General features: G+C 46.1%; 1 protein-coding gene across 1 annotated transcript in view; it reads left to right on the forward strand.

The window, feature by feature from the left end:
- Positions 1–337: 337 nt before the first annotated feature.
- LOC122931823 (aquaporin-3-like) overlaps positions 338–20,064 on the forward strand; it is a 28,664-nt gene continuing 8,937 nt past the window's right edge. Inside the window, exons 1-5 of the mRNA XM_044285878.1 lie at positions 338–445; positions 4,075–4,201; positions 8,170–8,307; positions 10,540–10,658; positions 11,665–11,882. Coding sequence (XP_044141813.1) covers positions 338–445; positions 4,075–4,201; positions 8,170–8,307; positions 10,540–10,658; positions 11,665–11,882 — 710 coding nt within the window. The remainder of the gene's footprint in view (positions 446–4,074; positions 4,202–8,169; positions 8,308–10,539; positions 10,659–11,664; positions 11,883–20,064) is intronic.

The following is a 20,064-nucleotide window of genomic DNA, read 5'->3' on the forward strand; positions in this document are numbered from 1 at the left end:
CCGACACTGCGCATGCTGGGCTCCTTTCCGCTTGACTCATCTCCGGCTACAGGACTCATATCAGGTCATTTGCATATCAATCAAAACATTTTTTTAATACAATAAAAGCGCAGAGAGCTATGGGACCTGGGTACTGCGGATGTGCTAGTGGCCATCTAGCAGCCCATGCCCCCAGCTCTATGCACAAAATCATGGTGACAGGTTCCCTTTAATGAAGCAAATTAAATCAGCTGCATTTAGATCAGGCTCTGAGCTGGTTGGCGCCCTCTGCAGGTGGAGGCTATAAAGTGCAACAGCAGCAGTAACAGGTCAGACGTATGGTGGCGGTGCAGGAAACATGGATGCTTATGCTCTGCTCGTGAAAAGGCTCAAATTAAGGTTTAGGACGGAAAATCGCTATGTGCGCTGTGGGCTGGCTGAGTTTTTGGGAACTGTCATATTGATTGTAAGTAAAGAAATGTAATGTTATTAGGACTCCTTATAATGAATGCTGCAGAACCTCTTTTTGGAGCTGAGCTTCCAGTGCACCCTGGATGGATATGAAGCCTTGTTCACGTGTTCAGGACTGGATGAGGAATTTTGAGTGGGTTCCCAAAAGAAACCCTCAGTATCCAATGTGCGACAGTATCCACGTGGGTTCTGTATCTGTGTTTCCAAAAACCGTAAGCGGCACATGCAGGTTTCTGCTGCTGATCTCGCCCTTGCATTAAAAAGGGTTAAATGTGCAGAAAAAAGAACCAAACCTACAAAGACTTGACACACTGTGGATTTCAAAATCTGCGTGGCAGGTCCGCTTTCGCACGGAACGAAAAAACTAAGTGTACATGATATTTGGCTGCCTGCGCACATTGCGGATTACGTGTTTCTTCTGCGTGGAAAAACTGCAGTGTAAGGCCTTATGCCTCATTCACACATCAGTGATTTTGAACCAATACCAGGTGCGGCTCTAAACACAGAACAGGTGCAGATCTTTCCCTTATACCTCATGTCTGTGGAGGCTCCGGTCCTGGTTTTGGCTCAATCACTGACCGAACACTGACGTGTGAATGAGGCCTGCGATTCACTAACGTCTGCTGTGTTCTCCCCAGGCTGCGCACCCGTTCACTTTCATGTGTGTGCAGACGTTTGAGCACGGTCCATGGTTTTAGCACAGAAGCGTACTATATTTTTGTCCAACACCGGCACCATCTGTGTTTCTTATGTATTTTACGGATCATTTATAGGAGATTCTCAGAAAATTTCTTTAAATTAACTCTCAGCTGTGCAGAGTTGTGCAGCACTGACACACAGACCAAACCAGGATTCCCTTCAGAAACACCGACAACCGACCACATTATCTGCGCTTCTGTCAGTAGCAAACTGCCTGCGTCTTCATCCCATTCTGCTTAAGGGCCCATTCAGACGGCCGTAGTGCTTTATGGATCCGCAAAACACTGATACCGGCCAGGTGCGGACCGCGCATGGCCGCAACCATAATAGAAAATGCCTATTCTTGTCGGATTGTGGACAAGAATAGGACATGTTCTATCTTTTCTGCGGAGCCGCAGTACAGAATAACGGATGCCGACAGCACAGTGTGCGCTGTCGGCATCTTTTGAGGGCCCATAGAAATAAATGGATCTGCAGACCTTCCGCAAAATTGCGGAACGGGTGCGGATCCTTTCATACAGCCGTGTGAATGAGCCCTAATCAGGATGCTGGCTCTCCTTTAAAGGCATCTGTCAGCAGTTTTGTCCCTATGACACTGGCTGACCTGTTGTTATATGTGAGAGCTGAAGGCATCTGTGTTAGTCCCATGTTCCTATGTGCCCGCATTGCTAAGAATAATGATATTTAAATATATGTAAATTAGCCTCTAGGAGCAAAGGGGGCGTTGCCATTACACCTAGAGGCTCTGCCCTCTCTGCTGCCGCTGCATTTTGACAGGGCCAGGCATGATGAGGTTTAGGGCTCATGCACCTTTTCTTTCCGCTTCCGTTCTGTTTATTTTTTTTTCGGAACTGTTCACTTCAACGGGTCCGCAAAAACAACGGAAGGTACTCCATGTGCTTTCCGTATTTGGTCCGCAAAATAGTGCATGTCCTATTGTCCGCTAATCACGGTCTGAGGCCCCATTCAAGTCAATGGGTCCGCAAAAAAAATACAGAACGCACACGGAACACATCCAATGGTCATCCATATTTCATCAGTATTTTGCGGATCCATACTTTAGAAATGCTATCCCCAGCCCATATTGCTCATGTGTTTAGTGATTAATAACTTACTGTTTCCGTTCTGCCCAAAAAAAACAGATCAAATACAGAAACCGTACGGATATGTTTTGTGGAGTAATGGAACGGAAGAGGACTTGAATCAGAGGAAAAAGATGCAGAAAAACGGACCGCAAAACTCTCGTGCATGAGCCCTTACACTGACTGGCCCTGTCAAAGTGGAGTGCTCGGCAATTGCAGCGGGCGCAAAGCCTCTAGGTGTAACGGTAACACCCCCGTTGCTCCTAGAGGCTCATTTGCATATATTTAAAACTTAATTTTTCTCAGCAACGCGGGCACCTATGAACATGGGACCAACACAGATGCCTTCAGCTGCCAAACGCACTTGTAACAGGTCAGCCAGTGTCATAGGTACAAAACTGCTGACAGATGCCCTTTAAAAAGTGCTCCATGGGAAAACTACATGCAGGTATCTCGCTAGCGCTACCTTCTGGAAGTGGCTACCGGAGTCAAAATCTGACTTTTTAACAAGCTTTGAGACATGAGAAAAGAAATGTGCCAAGCCAGACTGTGGTTGGTTTCAGGTGGCCCCAATGCTACGCTGGGCCCCCCCGGACACTGTCATGGTGTCACCACCTGTAGCTGCTCTCTGGAAGGGATGGTAAGGCGTGGTGCACCCCCCTCAAACAAGCGTGTCCCTTGCGGGAATTGTGCTCCGTGTGGGCGAGGCAGACAGCATAATCAATGCCGTGCGCTTCTGTAGTCCAGACCGCACAATCCCTCGCTCACACGGAGCCAGATTCCCACAAGGGACACGCTGGTGTAAAAGAACCCAATGGGAAATAAGTCCAGAGAGTCGGGGTCTGCAGTGAACCAGGGGGCTTCTTTACTGGAGGAACGGGTAAAAACCAATACAGGCGCGGCGTTGGGCTGGCTTCTCCCATCTCCTCCTGGGCAGGAGAAGGGTTTATGCTGAGGAAAGGCCCGAGTTGTCTCCAATCTGTCGTCTGGCAGAGTCTCCTCTAAGCACTGGTCCCCAACTGCAGAGCACCTCTGACCGCTCCCCTCAGATACAGCTTATGGTGGGTGGAGCGGAGAAACTCTGCACAAACAAATATAATGTTACAATGGAAGCAGTGTTTTCAGACATAACAGAGCTAAACCAGACATGCAAAAGGTCAGTCCGATGTATGTTAACCCTTTAAAGTAAAATAAAGTGAGGAGTTGATGACTTTGCATGGAGGAAACGGGGGGGGCAAATGTTCACAAATGTCCAGACTTCAAAGTACCCCTCCTCCAGGACATTACACCTGCCCCTTGTCAGTATAGAGTAGGATTCTGGGGGCTGTGCCTTGGATGCAGCTTGGGCGCCATGCTTTCCTTGGGAGATACTGGAAGTACTCCATGGGAAAATGTGCAGAGTTATGTCCCAAAGAAAGCATGGAGCACTTCCAGGAAGTCTCCATACAGGACTGGTCTGTTTAAGGAGATTCAGTACCCCTAGTCTAAGCTACATCCAGACAACACGGAGCCAGCCAGAATCCCACTCTGTACTGATGAGGGGCAAGCACCCCGAAACGGCTGTGTATGGACAGATATCTGGCTTGGCATTTTCCATTGTCAAATCCCAAGATTTGTTAAGTCAGGTTTTGATTCATAGGAGTCACTTCCACAAGGTGGCGCTAGTGAGATGCCTCTGTGCAGATCACCGGTTTCTGGGACTTTCCTGCAGACTCCTTTCTGTTGGGATGGTGTCAGCATGGTCATGCTCATCATAGTGATGGGTATTATTTGTCCCAGGTGTGCAGATATCTGCATGTAGATGTGGCCACCATTAAAGTCGTTATTTTCTTTTCCCTGACAGTTGTTTGGTTGCGGTTCTGTGGCTCAGATGGAGTTAAGTGGTTTTGCCAAAGCTCAGTTTCTGAGCGTCAATATGGCGTTTGGTTTTGCCGTCACTGCTGGAGCCTACGTCTGCGCTGGAGTCTCAGGTGAGCTGCCGAGTTTAAACCTATGTACATACAGTGTATGGTAGTACCTGCATTCACAGTGCTGCCGCTAACATACTGATGTCTGTGAAAAATGGAGTCACTGTGTACATACATTACTTATCCTGTACTGATCCTGAGTTACATCCTGTATTATACTGCAGAGCTGCACTCACTATTCTGCTGGTGCAGTGACTGTGTACATACATTACATTACTTATCCTGTACTGATCCTGAGTTACATCCTGTATTATACTGCAGAGCTGCACTCACTATTCTGCTGGTGCAGTGACTGTGTACATACATTACATTACTTATCCTGTACTGATCCTGAGTTACATCCTGTATTATACTGCAGAGCTGCACTCACTATTCTGCTGGTGCAGTCACTGTGTACATACATTACTTATCCTGTACTGATCCTGAGTTACATCCTGTATTATACCCCAGAGCTGCACTCACTATTCTGCTGGTGCAGTGACTGTGTACATACATTACATTACTTATCCTGTACTGATCCTGAGTTACATCCTGTATTATACTGCAGAGCTGCACTCACTATTCTGCTGGTGCAGTCACTGTGTACATACATTACTTATCCTGTACTGATCCTGAGTTACATCCTGTATTATACTCCAGAGCTGCACTCACTATTCTGCTGGTGCAGTCACTGTGTACATACATTACTTATCCTGTACTGATCCTGAGTTACATCCTGTATTATACTCCAGAGCTGCACTCACTATTCTGCTGGTGCAGTCACTGTGTACATACATTACATTACTTATCCTGTACTGGTCCTGAGTTACATCCTGTATTATACTCCAGAGCTGCACTCACTATTCTGCTGGTGCAGTCACTGTGTACATACATTACGTAGGCTACTTTAACACTACCGTTAATATTTTCTGGTATTAAGATCCATCATAGGGTCTCAATACCGGAAATAAACGCTTCAGTTTTGTCCACATTCATTGTCAATCAGGACGAAACGTAACTGAACGGAGTGCTCCAAGATGCATTCCGTTCCGTTTTCATACCAGAGAGCAAAAGTGCAGGATGGCTCATTATTAAAGAATAAGATAGAGGCTTTTGTGTATACCTTGTGTATAACTGTTTTATTTGATTCCTTCTCGGATATGATTTTCCTGATGAATCCCGCATTTCCCCTCATGCCTGGCTCTGCAGAGACAGAGGGGCAGAGTCTCACCGCACTGCGCTGTCCACACATCGAAGTGCATATAAAAAAAGATTTAAAACTATAAAATTAGACTGGTTTGAGGCGCTCTGCCTCTTCAGATTTGGCCCTTGGCTATTTAGTTCATAATATATGTAAAATAAAAGTGGTTCTTTAAAAACTTAAGGCCTCATGCAAACGGCACTGCAACCAGCGGGTCTGCAATATGCGGGCACCGGCCATTTGCTCAATGCCAGTGGCGGATTATAATTGGGGCGTTTGGGCCGGTTGCCCTGGGCCCGGCATCGCTGGGGGGCCCCAACGCCGACCCAAACAACGGCTGGGCATGGGAGCGCATAGTTCCCTGCCCCGCCACAGATCACTGCCTGAAGCCTATGCGGTAGTAAAATCCCGACGCGGGCGTGATGACGTCATCGTGCTACGCCTGTGCCCGGACACAGTGCGCCTGCACCATTGACGAGTGAGTGCCGACTGGGACACGGGTAAGTATTAGCATTTATTTTAATTTTAATTTTTTTTGTGCCAACTTTGGGGGGCACAGGAAAATATCACTGAAGGGACAGTGGGGGGCAAATTACTACCATGGGGGAATTAATAATGTGGGGGGCAAATTACTTAATGGATGGCAGTCGGGGCAAATTATCTAATGGGGGCAGTGTGTGGGGTTATTACTTGATGGGACAGTGTGGGTGGCAAATTACTTTGTGTGGGGGGGAATTGCTACATGGGAGGCAGTGTGGGGGAAATTACTATATGGGGGCAGTGTGGGGGCGTTTCTATTAGGGAACATTATTTTTGCGGCCACTATACAGGCATTATTACCTGGAGCACAATATGGGGTGTTATTATTACTGGGGACACTCTAGGGGACATAATAGCTGTAGACACTATAGGGACCTTTGGGGTAATGTATCAAACTGGTGTAAAGTAGAACTGGCTTAGTTGCCCATAGCTACCAGATTCTACCTTTCATTTTTCACAGCTCCTTTGGAAAATGAAAGGTGGAATCTGATTGGTTGCTATGAGCACCTAAGCCAGTTCTACTTTACACCAGTTTGATATATAACCCCAATTAAGAGAACTCTAACATGTCTGTAACAAACTCTGTAGAGACGAGATGCGGCTGAAAGAATTAGTCATGGCGGTCTGGGTCAAACGGAGGAGAAGAGGAAAGAGAAGGTCTACATGACAGGAGATGTCATGTTACATAGGACTGCAGGTAACATCTATGACATCTGTACTCAGTTATGAGATGGGGGTCTGACTCCTGGCACCCCCACCAATCAGCTGTTTGAGGAGACCGCGATGCTCCTTACCAAGCGCAGCGCTGTCCATTTGATGGCACTGCCCTTGGTATTACAGCTCAGACCTAATCACTCAGATGGGACAGAGCTGCACCTAGACCATGAGAATGATGAATGTGATGTCCTATGGCCTAGGAAGAGACTGACGCTTACGAAGCACCGCAGCCTCTTCATACAGAAAAAAAACCTAAAATGGAGGGGGGGGGGGGGGGGCCCTGAGTTGAGTAGAAAGCCCCGGGCCTATCATGCACTTAATCCGCCCCTTCTCACTGCACTTGAAAGGAGTGGTGCGGAATGGAGGCACAGAAGCACTATGGGGTTTCTCTTCGTGCCTCTTCACCGCCCAATTTTTTTTTTTTTTATTTGTTCTAAAAATTTACTTCTTTTTTCCAGACATATCATGGACCCATTTAAGTTGAATGGGTGTAGATCTGTCGCGGCAGCCACACGGATAGTGCCCATGCATTGGGGACCGCAAATTGCAACGGCCTAACGCACTAGATCTATAGACTGGTGTTGCCCATAGGTTATTATATTATTTTATTTGCAATGTTTCTGCTAAATCCTCTAATTGTTGCATGAAAGCCTATGGGAAATATTGTCCCACAAAAAGTATTCTACAGTCTTCAAACCTGGATCTGAATACTTCTGTGTTGCATATATTTAAAGGTTTAGTATAGCTGCTGAGTTAATAAAACGAATCTGTATAGATTATTTATTATTTATTATTATTTATGCCTTTTCAAGGTGGTAGCACCTGCTCAGTTCTATCATTCAACTGCCCTGTGAGCTGAGATGGGGAGAGAGCTGCAGCATGAAGGACACGCCACTTAAGCTGTCAGGCTGATATAAGTATAGGCAATTGTAGCAATCTCTGGATCCATGTGAGGTACGGGGCTGGTTCTAGCTTTGTTAGAAAGAGGTTATGTCCGATATTAAATTTTTTACATTATTCATGGAATATTCCCTTTACTGCACAATGTCATACATGTACAGTATAGGCATGCATAGAAAGCGGCATCTGATAGTTATAATCTGGAGTAAAACAAAAATAAAAAAAAACTTACCTGATCCATTTGCTCGTGGCGGGCTGGTCCGAGATGTCGTCATGCTGGGTGACATAATCGCTGTGCACGGGATTTTGGCCAAGATCTTAAAGCAAGATGGCATCAGTCGGCCCAGTGCGAGCAAATGGGTCAGGTAAGTTGTGTATTTTTTATTTTTTTTGTTTTGCGCTATTTCAGTTTAAATCTATTCGCTACCACAAAGCACGAGGCAATTCGGCTTCGCGGCGAAACAAATTTATCCTGAAATTCGGATTGACGTTCACTTTGTGGACTTCGACTCGCTCATCACTACTTATAGTAGTTTTTTCTAATGCAGTGCTCCACATCTGCAGCTCTCATTCATGGGATGCCGCGACCTGTATTGGTGGCTCTTTGGTCCCTAATTACCGTTTCATCTTCCAGGTGCCCACCTCAATCCAGCGGTGTCACTATCAATGTTCCTCCTCCAGAAGATGTCCGGGAGGCTGATGCTAGTCTACTGCTTGGCACAATTCCTCGGCTGTTTTGTTGGTGCCAGCCTGGTATTTGCTCTGTATTTTGGTAAGAATTGTTTTTCTTTTTGAAGGGATTCTCCAGGAATTAAGAAAATGAAAATACTTCAATATTACTTTAGTATAAATGTATTCCCAAATACTTTTCGTTAGGTATAATGGTTTATTTTGTCTAGGGAGCAATCATTAGAAGAAATAAAATGGCTGCCGTTCTATTAGCGTGCACACACAAAACCTGTCCTAATCGCACAGGAGGACAAGTTACTTCACAACACTGCAGTAAAGAGCTGCCTCATCCTCCTCTGCTTGTCAGGGGTTATGATCCTGAATACTGCTAAGATCTTTAGCTGAATCTCTGTAGGAATAGAGTTCATGAGGAGACCTGAAGTACAGAGAAGAGGTGGGATGTGGCTAATGAGCAGCAGCTCTTGTATGCAGTCTGTCCTGTCCATCCTCTCGGTACTTTGTCTCCTCATGACCTTGATTCCTACATGGATTCAGGTGTATTCTGGATCATAATACCTGACAAGTAGAGCAGAGAGGAGGATAAGGCAGATCTTTAGCTCAGTGTTGTGAAGTAACTTGTCCTGCTGTGTGATTAGGACAGGTTTTGTGTGTACTAATAGGATGGCAGCCATTTTGTTTCCCCTGATGGCTCGTTTTGTCTGAGGAGCAATTATAATTAATGAAAGGTATTTAGGAATATATTTATAATAAAGTAACTTCCACTAGTGTGGAACTAGCCTTAAGGAACTCCGGCAGGCTGCTGCCGCTAGGGCACGTGTGCCCCCGGACTACCTCTCCAGCCCCATTGACTATAATTGGGCAGAGTTCCAGCAGCTTATGCCTAGAGGCGGCCTGAATAAAAGTACTACATGTAGTACTTTTATTCTGGCCGCCTCTCGGCATGCGCTGCCGTGCTGTCACCGGAACTCTGCCCTGCCCCCATTATAGTCAATGGGGCCGGACCGGTAGTCCGGGGGCATGCGTGCACTAGCAGCAGCATCGGAACAGCCTGCCAGAGTTCCTTGCCGCTAGTGTGAAAGTAGCCCAAGTTTTTTTTGTTAATTCCTGGAGAACCCCTTTAACCAGTCGGAAGTTTACAAAGTTACGTAGTTAATACAGTTGAAAAAAGACATGAGTCAATCAAGTTCAACCAAGGGATAAATGGGGACTCAAATCCCAGAAGGAACAGACTCTGATTTCTACACGTTTGCATATACGTTAATGTAATTTACTTTCAATAATTCATCTAAACCCTTTTAAAACTGTCCACTGTTCCTGCTGTGACCACATCCTGAGGAAGTCTATTCCACAGATTCACAGTTCTTAGAGTAAAGAAGCTTTGACTCTTCTGGAGACTGAACTTTTTCTTCTCCAGTTGGAGGCAGTGTCCCCTTGTCTTTTGAGGGCATTTTAGATGGAACAGTTTTTCACCGTATTTTTGTATGGCCCATTGATATATTTGTACAGGTTAATCATGTTTCCCCCTAGACGTTTAAAGACAAGGTAAAGGACAAACTCTATTTTGGCGCAAAAAAGGCATATTTTACAATAAAATATTACAGAAATCCTTTATTTTGGTGAGCAAATCCAATAGTAAGCACATGTGAATGCCCTAGGGAGGACTGCGTACATACTTGTCAAGGGGAGGGGGAATCCCCCCCCCAAAAAGGTAGCTGGATCAGCTATTTTTGAAAGATCCATTGCAGTGAATGGCAAGGATGCTGCACATGAGTGGCATGCGCTCTATTCGTGGCGTGTCCCAGAGGTGGCAAATCTAATGCGTTTAAGCAACACCATATAGTTTACAACCTAACTTTTGGGAGACCCTTCTAAAGCAGCTTGGGTACAGAACTTTTTACAATACCCTTATATCAGAAGGATCCTCCCAAAAATAAGTTAATCCGTTTGACTACTGCTTACACCCCCAGAAATTGTCAAGGAAATCCCACAACCAGTATTCGATTTCGATTACATGGTGCCTATTGAAATCTGTTTGTTTATAAAGCAAAGACTGAGACCTTCCATTATGGAAGGTCTCAGTACAGTTAGAGCAGTGAGTGTAGGGCTGGTATTACTCACCGCTCCCTGGTCTTCTCCGGGTGCTGTCAATATGGTAGATCAACATAACATTTACTGGTGACCCAATCCCTTTAAGGAAAACTGGTTTGAATCTCAAGTTAAAATTGACCCCACCTTCTGTACTGCTTTGCGCTTTCCCTCTGAGACCCCTGTATTTTGCTTATCTACCCGTTTGTCTCGCATTGATACAATTTAGACGCCCTTCATGTATACAGTGGTGGCAACTGGACAGTGTATGGACCACAGGCGACTGCTGGGATATTTGCTTCCTACCCATCAGAACATCTGAGTGTGATCAATGGACTCTCAGATCAGGTAAGATCTGATTTCATGTTGGACTATTCTGGAAAACTGGGGAACACAAATTTAAATCTAAGCAGCCTAAAATGTAATTCCTTTAATGTATAAGAGCCTCTGCGCTCAGAGCCTGTGATGTCTGCATCCAACTGAAATGGACATGAAAGGAGGAGCCTTGCAGGGCGACCCTGGTCTACTCTTAGCCAATCAATATCCCTAAGAACACAGCCAGCAAGCTGACTGGTGGAGAACAGGTGCCAGGCCCCTCCTTATAATGCTCCTCCCTCATCTCCTTTTCAGCTTGAAGCAGTCTACAGCCATATGTGAGAAAGGTACTTAAAAACCAATCACTAGATGAACCAGACAATGCTTAACAGTCATGGCAGCTGGAAAAAAATAAAATATTAGGCGTCAAGGATAGCCCAACTGAAATTCAGCTGTGAGGTCAGGATCATATGAACTATTGTCAATAGTGATTCTCCAGCTTTGGGGGAGGGGAGCAGCTAATGACAGTCCTTGACTGGAAGGCTTGTCCCTGTTGGGGCCTTCTATTGGCTGCACCCAGATGTTTTGATGTGTGCAATGGGGAGATGCAGGGGTGACCGCGCGGGTATCAGAAGTGACATGGGTGCTGGGGAGTGGGGTAAGTATAATCTATGAGGGCATGTTTTATAGTTTGGAAAACCCCTTTGAGGAGCGAGGGGCTGATCTGGTGTGAATCTGAGTGCTCCCCGGCATTTATGCTGGGATTCAGCTGGATAAGTATTGCTGCTTGCAACAGGTTTTGTCTGGCAGAATCACCGCACAAACATCGGGGAGCGGCTGGATCCCTCCTCGTACCCATTAGTCAATGGGCTCCAGAGGTGAACGGCAGCATCTGGAGAATTCCAGCAGAAGAACTTTGCATGCTCTGCCACATGTGTGAAACTAGCCTATACATCACGAACACCTGTACTTGTGTCACCTGTTTATCACCATAGGGATTATGGTCTGGGTTATATTGTTTCTACGTCTTCTGCCTCAGGTGATTGCCACTGCTGCCTTGATGATCTGCATTTTGGCCGTCATTGATGAAGACAATAATGCAGCCCCCCGAGGACTTCAGCCATTTGTCATTGGTCTTGTAGTTCTCCTAGTTGGTCTCTCTATGGGCTTCAACTGTGGATACCCCATTAATCCAGCCCGTGACTTGGCACCTCGAATTTTCACAGGACTTGCCGGCTGGGGCCTAGAAGTCTTCAGGTAACTTGTGCTCAATTTCCACCCATTGATAGGTTCAGGTCCACCTCTGCTGGCTGGCTGTTTTGTATGCGCTTGCATTCCCCTTAATGACACATCTAAAGCATCTATTATGAGATTATGTTGTGGAAGCCCTCTATTATTCCTACTAGCTGTTTATGAATGAATTGCTAGCAGTTTGCAATGAGGTCACATTTATGTTACAGGTTGGAACCAGCAGCACTGATTTGCAGTGAATTCTGAGAGCGGGAATAAATTGGGCTTGACAAGGCTATGGTGTATAAAGTTTACTAAACCATTATAAAACACATATGTATATATTCAAGCAGATCACATACAGGGTAAAGTAACAAATGCTAGCTGTTAAAGAATGAGAGGTCTACCCATCAACAAGTTCCTAACGCGGCATTTGGCTAACGCCCATGTGATTGTTACAAGACATCTTGCCCAACAGAAGTCATCAGAGCAGCTCGGCTCTTACATAGAAGCTTATACTTTCTAGCTTCCTGGCCCCTCCTAAAGGTCTTCAGTGTACAGTACCGTTGCCTTAGCCCTTAGGCCTCCGGTTTAGTTCTGATAACTAGAACAATAAAGTCCTGTATATGCTCACTAACTAAATTACCATGAATATCACTACATTCAAAGAGTATCAAAGATGACTAAAGGGAAAGGCTCTGTTACTAGTTGTCAGAGGTTTCAAAGCAGTATCACAGAACAAAATTATAAACCCCTATTAAAACAACCTTTAATAAATATCGCAAAAAAAAAAAAATGCTAAACTCCCACAATGTCACTTAATATTTCATATACTAAAGGCACTACCGTATTGAATAAGGGTCATTATTTAGGTAAATGACTATTATGCTGTAGTCAGGACACTGTGTCCGGCCCTTCTGTACTCGCAGTTCTACCAATAGGATATTTTTTTTCTTTCCCATCACTTGATTTCTTGATTAATGTGGTTCCACTGCATTAGGGCTGCTTTTGTAGAGAAGTGGGGTCCAAAGTGAAGTTGGGTCTGCTATCCCTATACGTCCCTTCACTGCCCCTGCCTACAAGCGGAACACCCGACCCGAAAAGGGCGACCCCAATTCTCGGTGGCTAAGCCCTTAATGCCCCTACAATAAACCTCATGTAATGCCCAACTACCACAGGTTGGATCCCAAGATTTGAACATCTGACACGTTTCTCCAGTGCCTAGCTGGTTCTTCAAGGGACCTTGGGTTAACTAGGCTATACAGACAATACTGTGTTAGAGATCCAGTGGCCACCTCACATAGTAGTTAGTGATGTATCCCACCATCTAATGGATCATAAACCTCTTACAAAATTTAGGGAGCAACAGTGCAAACAAAAAAACTCAATTATGCCATTGTTTTTTCAGTGTTTACTGTGCGGTAATAATGACATGTTAACTTTACTATGTGGGTCAGGATAGATAGATCTATTTTTTTTTTATCATCTTTTACTGATATTGATGGCCTTTCCAGAGGATAGGCCATCAATATGTATATCACCCCCCCCCCCCCCCAGAAAAAAATACCTTTTTAAATGAGCATTTTAATAAATCCAGTTGTATTGGTTGCAGTAATGCCAATTATGTGATCACTTTTCTATGTATGGAAAAAAAAAATTATATTTTTTTTGCATGCAGTATAATACTCCTGTATTACAGTGCGGTCATTCTGACAGGCAGGATGTGATTAATTTTGTATAGTAGGCATGCTATCATCCAGAACTGTACCAATATATTGTACAAGGATATATATCCCAGGGACCAATTGGTTAGATATTTTGGCCACTGGAATATATTAGATGGGGTCTGATTTATAGAAAAATTTCATATGTAAAATTGCTAAAATATAATATTTATTACAGTAGTTATATAAAAAAATGTAAATATTCCAGATCAGTTAATTATGATACAATACGTCCTTATACAGGGATTTGGTTCAGTGATTGTGTGTTATTACAAAAAAAGCAATGAAAAAAAATGTGGAGTCCAGTGCTATAGGAGATGATTCAAGGTCCAGTGATTGGGATAAATTAATTACAATACTCCAAAAAGTGATGGTAAAAATTATAAGGACATGATATGAATATATAGATATAATCTGTGGGTAGAGAATACTATTATAGTGATTGGTATTCCAGTAGTGATGAGTATAATGGAACTGTTCCGCTGTATCAAGTGATAATGTTTTGTAACATTGAAAGTATTTAATCTCACAGAATACAGATAAGAATATATGGAATTTTTCCCCAGTGCCTCCACAACTGCACTCCAGGAGGGTGTCCCTGCCTCCCCAGGACAGGAAACAACGTATAAGCCCAGGTTTAAAAGGCCCCCTCCCCTTACCCGCTTCAGTTTGTTTCCTGTCCTCGGGATCGCGTGGAAGCTGCTCCTGCTACGGTGGGGGTTCGAGCACTGCCTGGAGACTTGCCCTATCCGGGAGGGCCGTGCAGAGGTCGGGGGTTAACAAACCTGTCCCCGTTTCTTAGGCATAAGTCCTTCTGAGAAGGCAGCAACAGGCTTCCGTTCCCTGGCTTACTATGGGAATGAGGGATCGCGCGCGCGCACACAGGCGGAAGTTAAAGTTGCCAGTCCTCAGCGTCACTTCCGGTGACGTCAGAGGACTGGCGGATATAGGGCTTGGAGCGCGGAGTTCAGCGTCCTGCTTCACTTCAGTGACATGTCGGCTCCTGTGGAATCTCCTGAGGCCCGTAAACCTGTGGATCCTGCTGCCGAGAGCCCGGTAAGCCTCCTTCCTGTTTTTATTTGACCCTGTCTAGGGGGGGAGAGCACATGCTATTCTCTCACTGGTGTGGTGCTGGTGTATAGAGTAGCCCTATTATAAAGCCCTGAAAAGGATTTAAATATCTTTCAGAGCAAGGACACCAGCACGAGAAGATCTGGGGAATCTTTATCTAAGAAAAGATGTGCAGAAAATGCCTACCCTCTAAATCCAAGAAGTCACTGTGTCCTAAATGTACGGACAAGATGGTGGCAGAGGAATCTCCCTCTCTTCTTGAACCAATCTGTGATGTGATTAAAGAGGTGAAATCAGCAATTGATACAAGACTCCCTCCGTGTTCTCCTCAGCCCTCCACCTCGCAAAGATCTCAGGCGTCAGACCAGCAGCCGGAGCCCGACTCTGAGGAGGGAGAAGTAGTATCCCTTGAGAAAACCGAATCCTCTGAGGAATCAGGGAGACCCCTTTGTAGCCCAGAAGAGACTGAAAGGCTGTTAAGGACCATTAGGGCCACAATGAAAATTGAAGAGACTAAGGAGCCTCAGTCCGTGCAGGACAATGTTCCAGGGGCTGGGGGAGAAGAAAAGGAGTCTTTCCTGTCCATAGTAATATTAAATCATTGATTAAAAAAAAATGGGAAGATCCTGAGAAAAATAATTTAATCTCTGCCTCCTTTAAGAGGAAATAACTATTTACTGAGGAGGATTCAGTTCTGTGGGACAATACGACTTAGGCCTCTTTCACACTTGCGTTGTCCGGATCCGGCGTGTACTCCACTTGCCGGAATTACACGCCGGATCCGGAAAAACGCAAGTGAACTGAAAGCATTTGAAGACGGATCTGTCTTCAAAATGCGTTCAGTGTTACTATGGCAGCCAGGACGCTATTAAAGTCCTGGTTGCCATAGTAGTAGTGGGGAGCGGGGGAGCGGTATACTTGGTCCGTGCGGCTCCCGGGGCGCTCCAGAATGACGTCAGAGCGCCCCATGCGCATGGATGACGTGCCATGCGATCATGTGATCCATGTGCCTGGGGCGCCCTGACGTCACTCTGGAGCGCCCCGGGAGCCGCACAGACGGTAAGTATGCTGCTCCCCTGCTACCCACTACACTTTACCATGGCTGCCAGGACTTTAGCATCCCGGCAGCCATGGTAACCATTCAGAAAAAGCTAAACATCTGATCCGGCAATGCGCCGAAACGACGTTTAGCTTAAGGCCGGATCCGGATCAACGCCTTTCAATGGGCATTAATTCCGGATCCGGCCTTGCGGCAAGTGTTCAGGATTTTTGGCCGGAGCAAAAAGCGCAGCATGCTGCGGTATTTTCTCCGGCCAAAAAACGTTCCGGAACTGAAGACATCCTGAACGGATTTCTCTCCATTCAGAATGCATTAGGATAAAACTGATCAGGATTCTTCTGGCATAGAGCCCCGACGACGGAACTCTATGCCGGAAGAAAAGAACGCAGGTGTGAAAGAGCCCTAAGATTGATGCGCCTGTCGCCAGAATATCTAAAAAGACGTCTCTTCCCTTTGAGGACATGGGCCTGCTAAAAGATCCCATGGATAAGAAATGCGAGGGGCTATTAAAGCATGCGTGGGAGACCAACACAGCCATGCTTAGGCCCAGTATAGCTGCTACATGCACATCAATATCCCTGTCAGTAGTGCTAAATCAGCTTGAAGAACACCTGGCAGTAGGGACTCCAAGGGAAGAGATCCTGGCCTCAATACCTACTCTAAAACAAGCCTGTAATTTCTTGTCAGATGCATCTGCAGATCTGGTGAAGATCTGTTAGATCCTCAGCCCACTCCAATTCCACAAGAGCTATATGGCTTAGATCTTGGTCCGGTGACGCCAGCTCAAAGAGTAGGCTATGCGCCATTCCGTGTGAGGGGGATAAGCTGTTCGGGTCAGTCCTTGAGGACATTTTAGAGAAGGCATCAGTGTCACGGCTGAGGATGGGGGAAACCCTCAGCCGTGCGATGAAGGAAGATGGTCGCTGCTTGACCAGGACAACAGGATTAGGGAGCAGGTCACCTCCTATCGCGTCCCTAACCTGACCCTAACTCCTAGCTGCATGGGCCGACCTTTAAGGTAGGAGGACCCATGCTCAGGAACCTCGGATCCCTAACTCACCCTCCGTCCGGTCCCTGGGCTAGGAGTCAGGGTAAGACAGCCCGTTCCTTCTAGACACTGAGGAACAGGGGTCTCACTGGCCAAGCTGCAAGGGAAGGGGAAACACCAACAGTCTTATAGATATGGCAGGTGAACTAACTAGTTCCACCTACCTGCCACAGCCTTGCTGACTGGATCCCTGTGCTGGCAGGCTGATGTCGACACAACCTGAGAAGAACCCAGCAACCACACATCCACGCACAGAAACCCAGATCCACAAACTGCAAGGCTGTGGCAGGTAGGTGGAACTAGTTAGTTCACCTGCCATATCTATAAGACTGTTGGTGTTTCCCCTTCCCTTGCAGCTTGGCCAGTGAGACCCCTGTTCCTCAGTGTCTAGAAGGAACGGGCTGTCTTACCCTGACTCCTAGCCCAGGGACCGGACGGAGGGTGAGTTAGGGATCCGAGGTTCCTGAGCATGGGTCCTCCTACCTTAAAGGTCGGCCCATGCAGCTAGGAGTTAGGGTCAGGTTAGGGACACGATAGGAGGGGACCTGCTCCCTAATCCTGTTGTCCTGGTCAAGCAGCGACCATCTTCCTTCATCGCACGGCTGAGGGTTTCCCCCATCCTCAGCCGTGACAATCAGACAAAGGATTTCCTTCAGAATCAAAATTTTATCAGCAACGTCTGTCCTTTCGGAATCAAAAGGAGAAATAGACCGGACCAGAAGAGGAAAGACTGCACCGGTAGATGGCAGTCCTCCAGAGGGAGCGGGAGGGGGTTCCTATTTAACCCCAAATCCACTTCCAAACCCGGTCAATGACGCCAGGCATTAAGTAGGTGGCAGGCTAAGGATGTTCGCCAAAGCCTGGGAAAAGATCTCATCTGCCCCTTGGATTATAAACACTGTATCCATGGGGTACAAACTAGAATTCGATACGGCTCCTCCAGAGCACTTCACATCAACAAACTGTTAAAAAGACCAGAAAGACAGCAGGCCTTAGAATTAGAGATCATCTCTCCTAAAAAAGGGCGTAATTGTTCCAGTTCCGCAAGATCAGGAGAGGCGGGGATTTTATTCTCCCATATTCCTTATGCAAAAACCAAACTGATCCTTTAGACTAATCAATTTAAAAAAGCTAAAAAAAATACATGACCTACAAGAGATTCAAAATGGAATCGATCAAATCCACAGTGAATCTCCTATCCCGCAATTGTTACATGGTAACTATAGACCTCTCGGACGCATACTACCATGTTCCCATACACAGACATCTCAGAATAGCCCTACTCCTAGGAGGTCAGGAGTTTCACTTCCAATTTCAGGCCCTTCCCTTTTGGGATATCGGCCCCAAGAATTTTTTCCAAAATCATGGCCGAGGTGACGTGGTATCTACACCTTCAAGGTATCTTAGTAGTTTCATACCTAGACGACCTCCTGATAGCGGGCTCATCTCTTCAGGGGCATCTGCACACGGTGCAGGAGAAACTGACCGAGTTAGGCTGGCTAATAAATACCCAGAAATCCGACCTGGTTCCCAGTCAGCAGAAAAAATTTCTAGGAACATTGTTACTCATACAACCTCATGTCCTTTCTACCTCCAGAAAAACAGATGATCATAAGTCAAAAGATCTCCCAATTCTGTGAAGCCAAAAGAGTGGCCATAAGGGATGTTATGAGACTGTTAGGACACCTAACATTCACCATCCCCGCAGTGCGAAGGGCCCAGCATCACACAAGGATATTACAAAAATTTTCTCCTGCGACAGAGATCAAAGCTCCTTAAACAAGAGAATAGAAATTCCATTAAGAGTAAAAATGTCTCTTCTGGTGGTAGATAAAGAAAAATCTCCAAAGAGGAGTTTTCCAAACACCCCCACAGCGGCACGACAGGAGGATACCCCGCCTCCCCAGGGACAGGAAACAACGTGGAGATCTTTAAATACTCCCCTCCCCTTACCTGCTCCAGTTGTTTCCTGTCCCTCTGGGAGCAAGACGTGGAGTTCTCTTCGCTGGTGGGAATTTTTTTTGCCCATCAGCAGGATCGCCGGCAGGTCGTTAGGGGAGCAGGATCGCGGGACTGCGGTGCGGTTCTCCCTGTCTCCCAGGCACAAGTCCTCCGGTGGAGGCAGCCCCGGGCAGCGCTTCCTCGCGGATATCGCGAGAAGGAAGCCACAGGATCGCGGGTCACGTGAGCGGGAGCTCACAAGCGCGGGAGTTAGACGTCACTTCCCTGCGCAGATTTCAAAAAAACGGCGGGAATCGGCGGTGTCCTAAGAACAGCCTGCAGCATGTCGGCATCAGGAGAGGACGCAATGCGCAGACCCTCGGATCCTTCCAAGACCGGCAGCCCGGTAAGCTACCCTCCTCTGGAGGGAAATGAGGAATGTATATTGCCTGTGATTCACTGTGGGGTTTAGGTTTTCTGACCTTCTGCACTGGATAAGGGACTGTACCTCTCCCTTTCTACAGACTAGGCAGCCCCCCTTTTTTTATTAAACAAATTTTCTGACTTATATCTAATATAGGTCAGGGAAATTCAGAAATCTGAGGCCCAGCGTGTCAAAAAGTGTTCCATTTGCAAAAAGGCCCTACCGTCAGGGTATAAAAAAGCCCTTTGTACCAAGTGTTTGGAAAAGATTGTGGCAGAAGAGTCTCCTTCCTTATTGGATAATATTAGAAATATTATTAAGGATGAAGTAAGCAGCGCTGTGGATCAAAGACTAGCTGCTACGTCCCAGAAGCCTTCTACTTCTATGGCTGAGATGCCTGCGACTTTAGAGGCGGAATATCAGGAAGTGGATCTTGATGAAGGGGAACTCTCAGAGTCTGAACCTCTTTCCTCTGAAGATGAGTCCGGGAAGCCTCTTTGTTCCATTGAGGAGACCGAAGTATTATTAAAGACCATTAGGGCAACTCTAAACCTAGAGGAGTCTAAACAGTCCAAAACTATACAAGATTTAATGTTTAAGGGCTTAGGAGAAAAAAGGAAGAGGGTGTTCCCCCTCCACTCTAATATTACAAAGTTAATTAATAAGGAGTGGACCGATGTGGAAAAGAGACCAAGCGTATCTAGGGTCCTAAAAAGAAAATATCCCTTTGCTGAGGAAGATACGTCCTCTTGGGACAAATGTCCTAAGGTGGATGCCCCCGTAGCAAAGATTACAAAAAAGTCAGCCTTACCCTTTGAGGATTTAGGTCTCTTAAAAGACCCAATGGATAAGAGAAGCGAGGCCCTACTAAAAAAATCTTGGGAGGCTTCCATGTCCATCCTTAGACCTAGCGTGGCCGCTACATATACAGCCAGGTCCAT

This window comes from Bufo gargarizans, chromosome 3 (genome assembly GCF_014858855.1).
Source record: "Bufo gargarizans isolate SCDJY-AF-19 chromosome 3, ASM1485885v1, whole genome shotgun sequence".
In the NCBI taxonomy this organism is placed as follows: domain Eukaryota; kingdom Metazoa; phylum Chordata; class Amphibia; order Anura; family Bufonidae; genus Bufo; species Bufo gargarizans.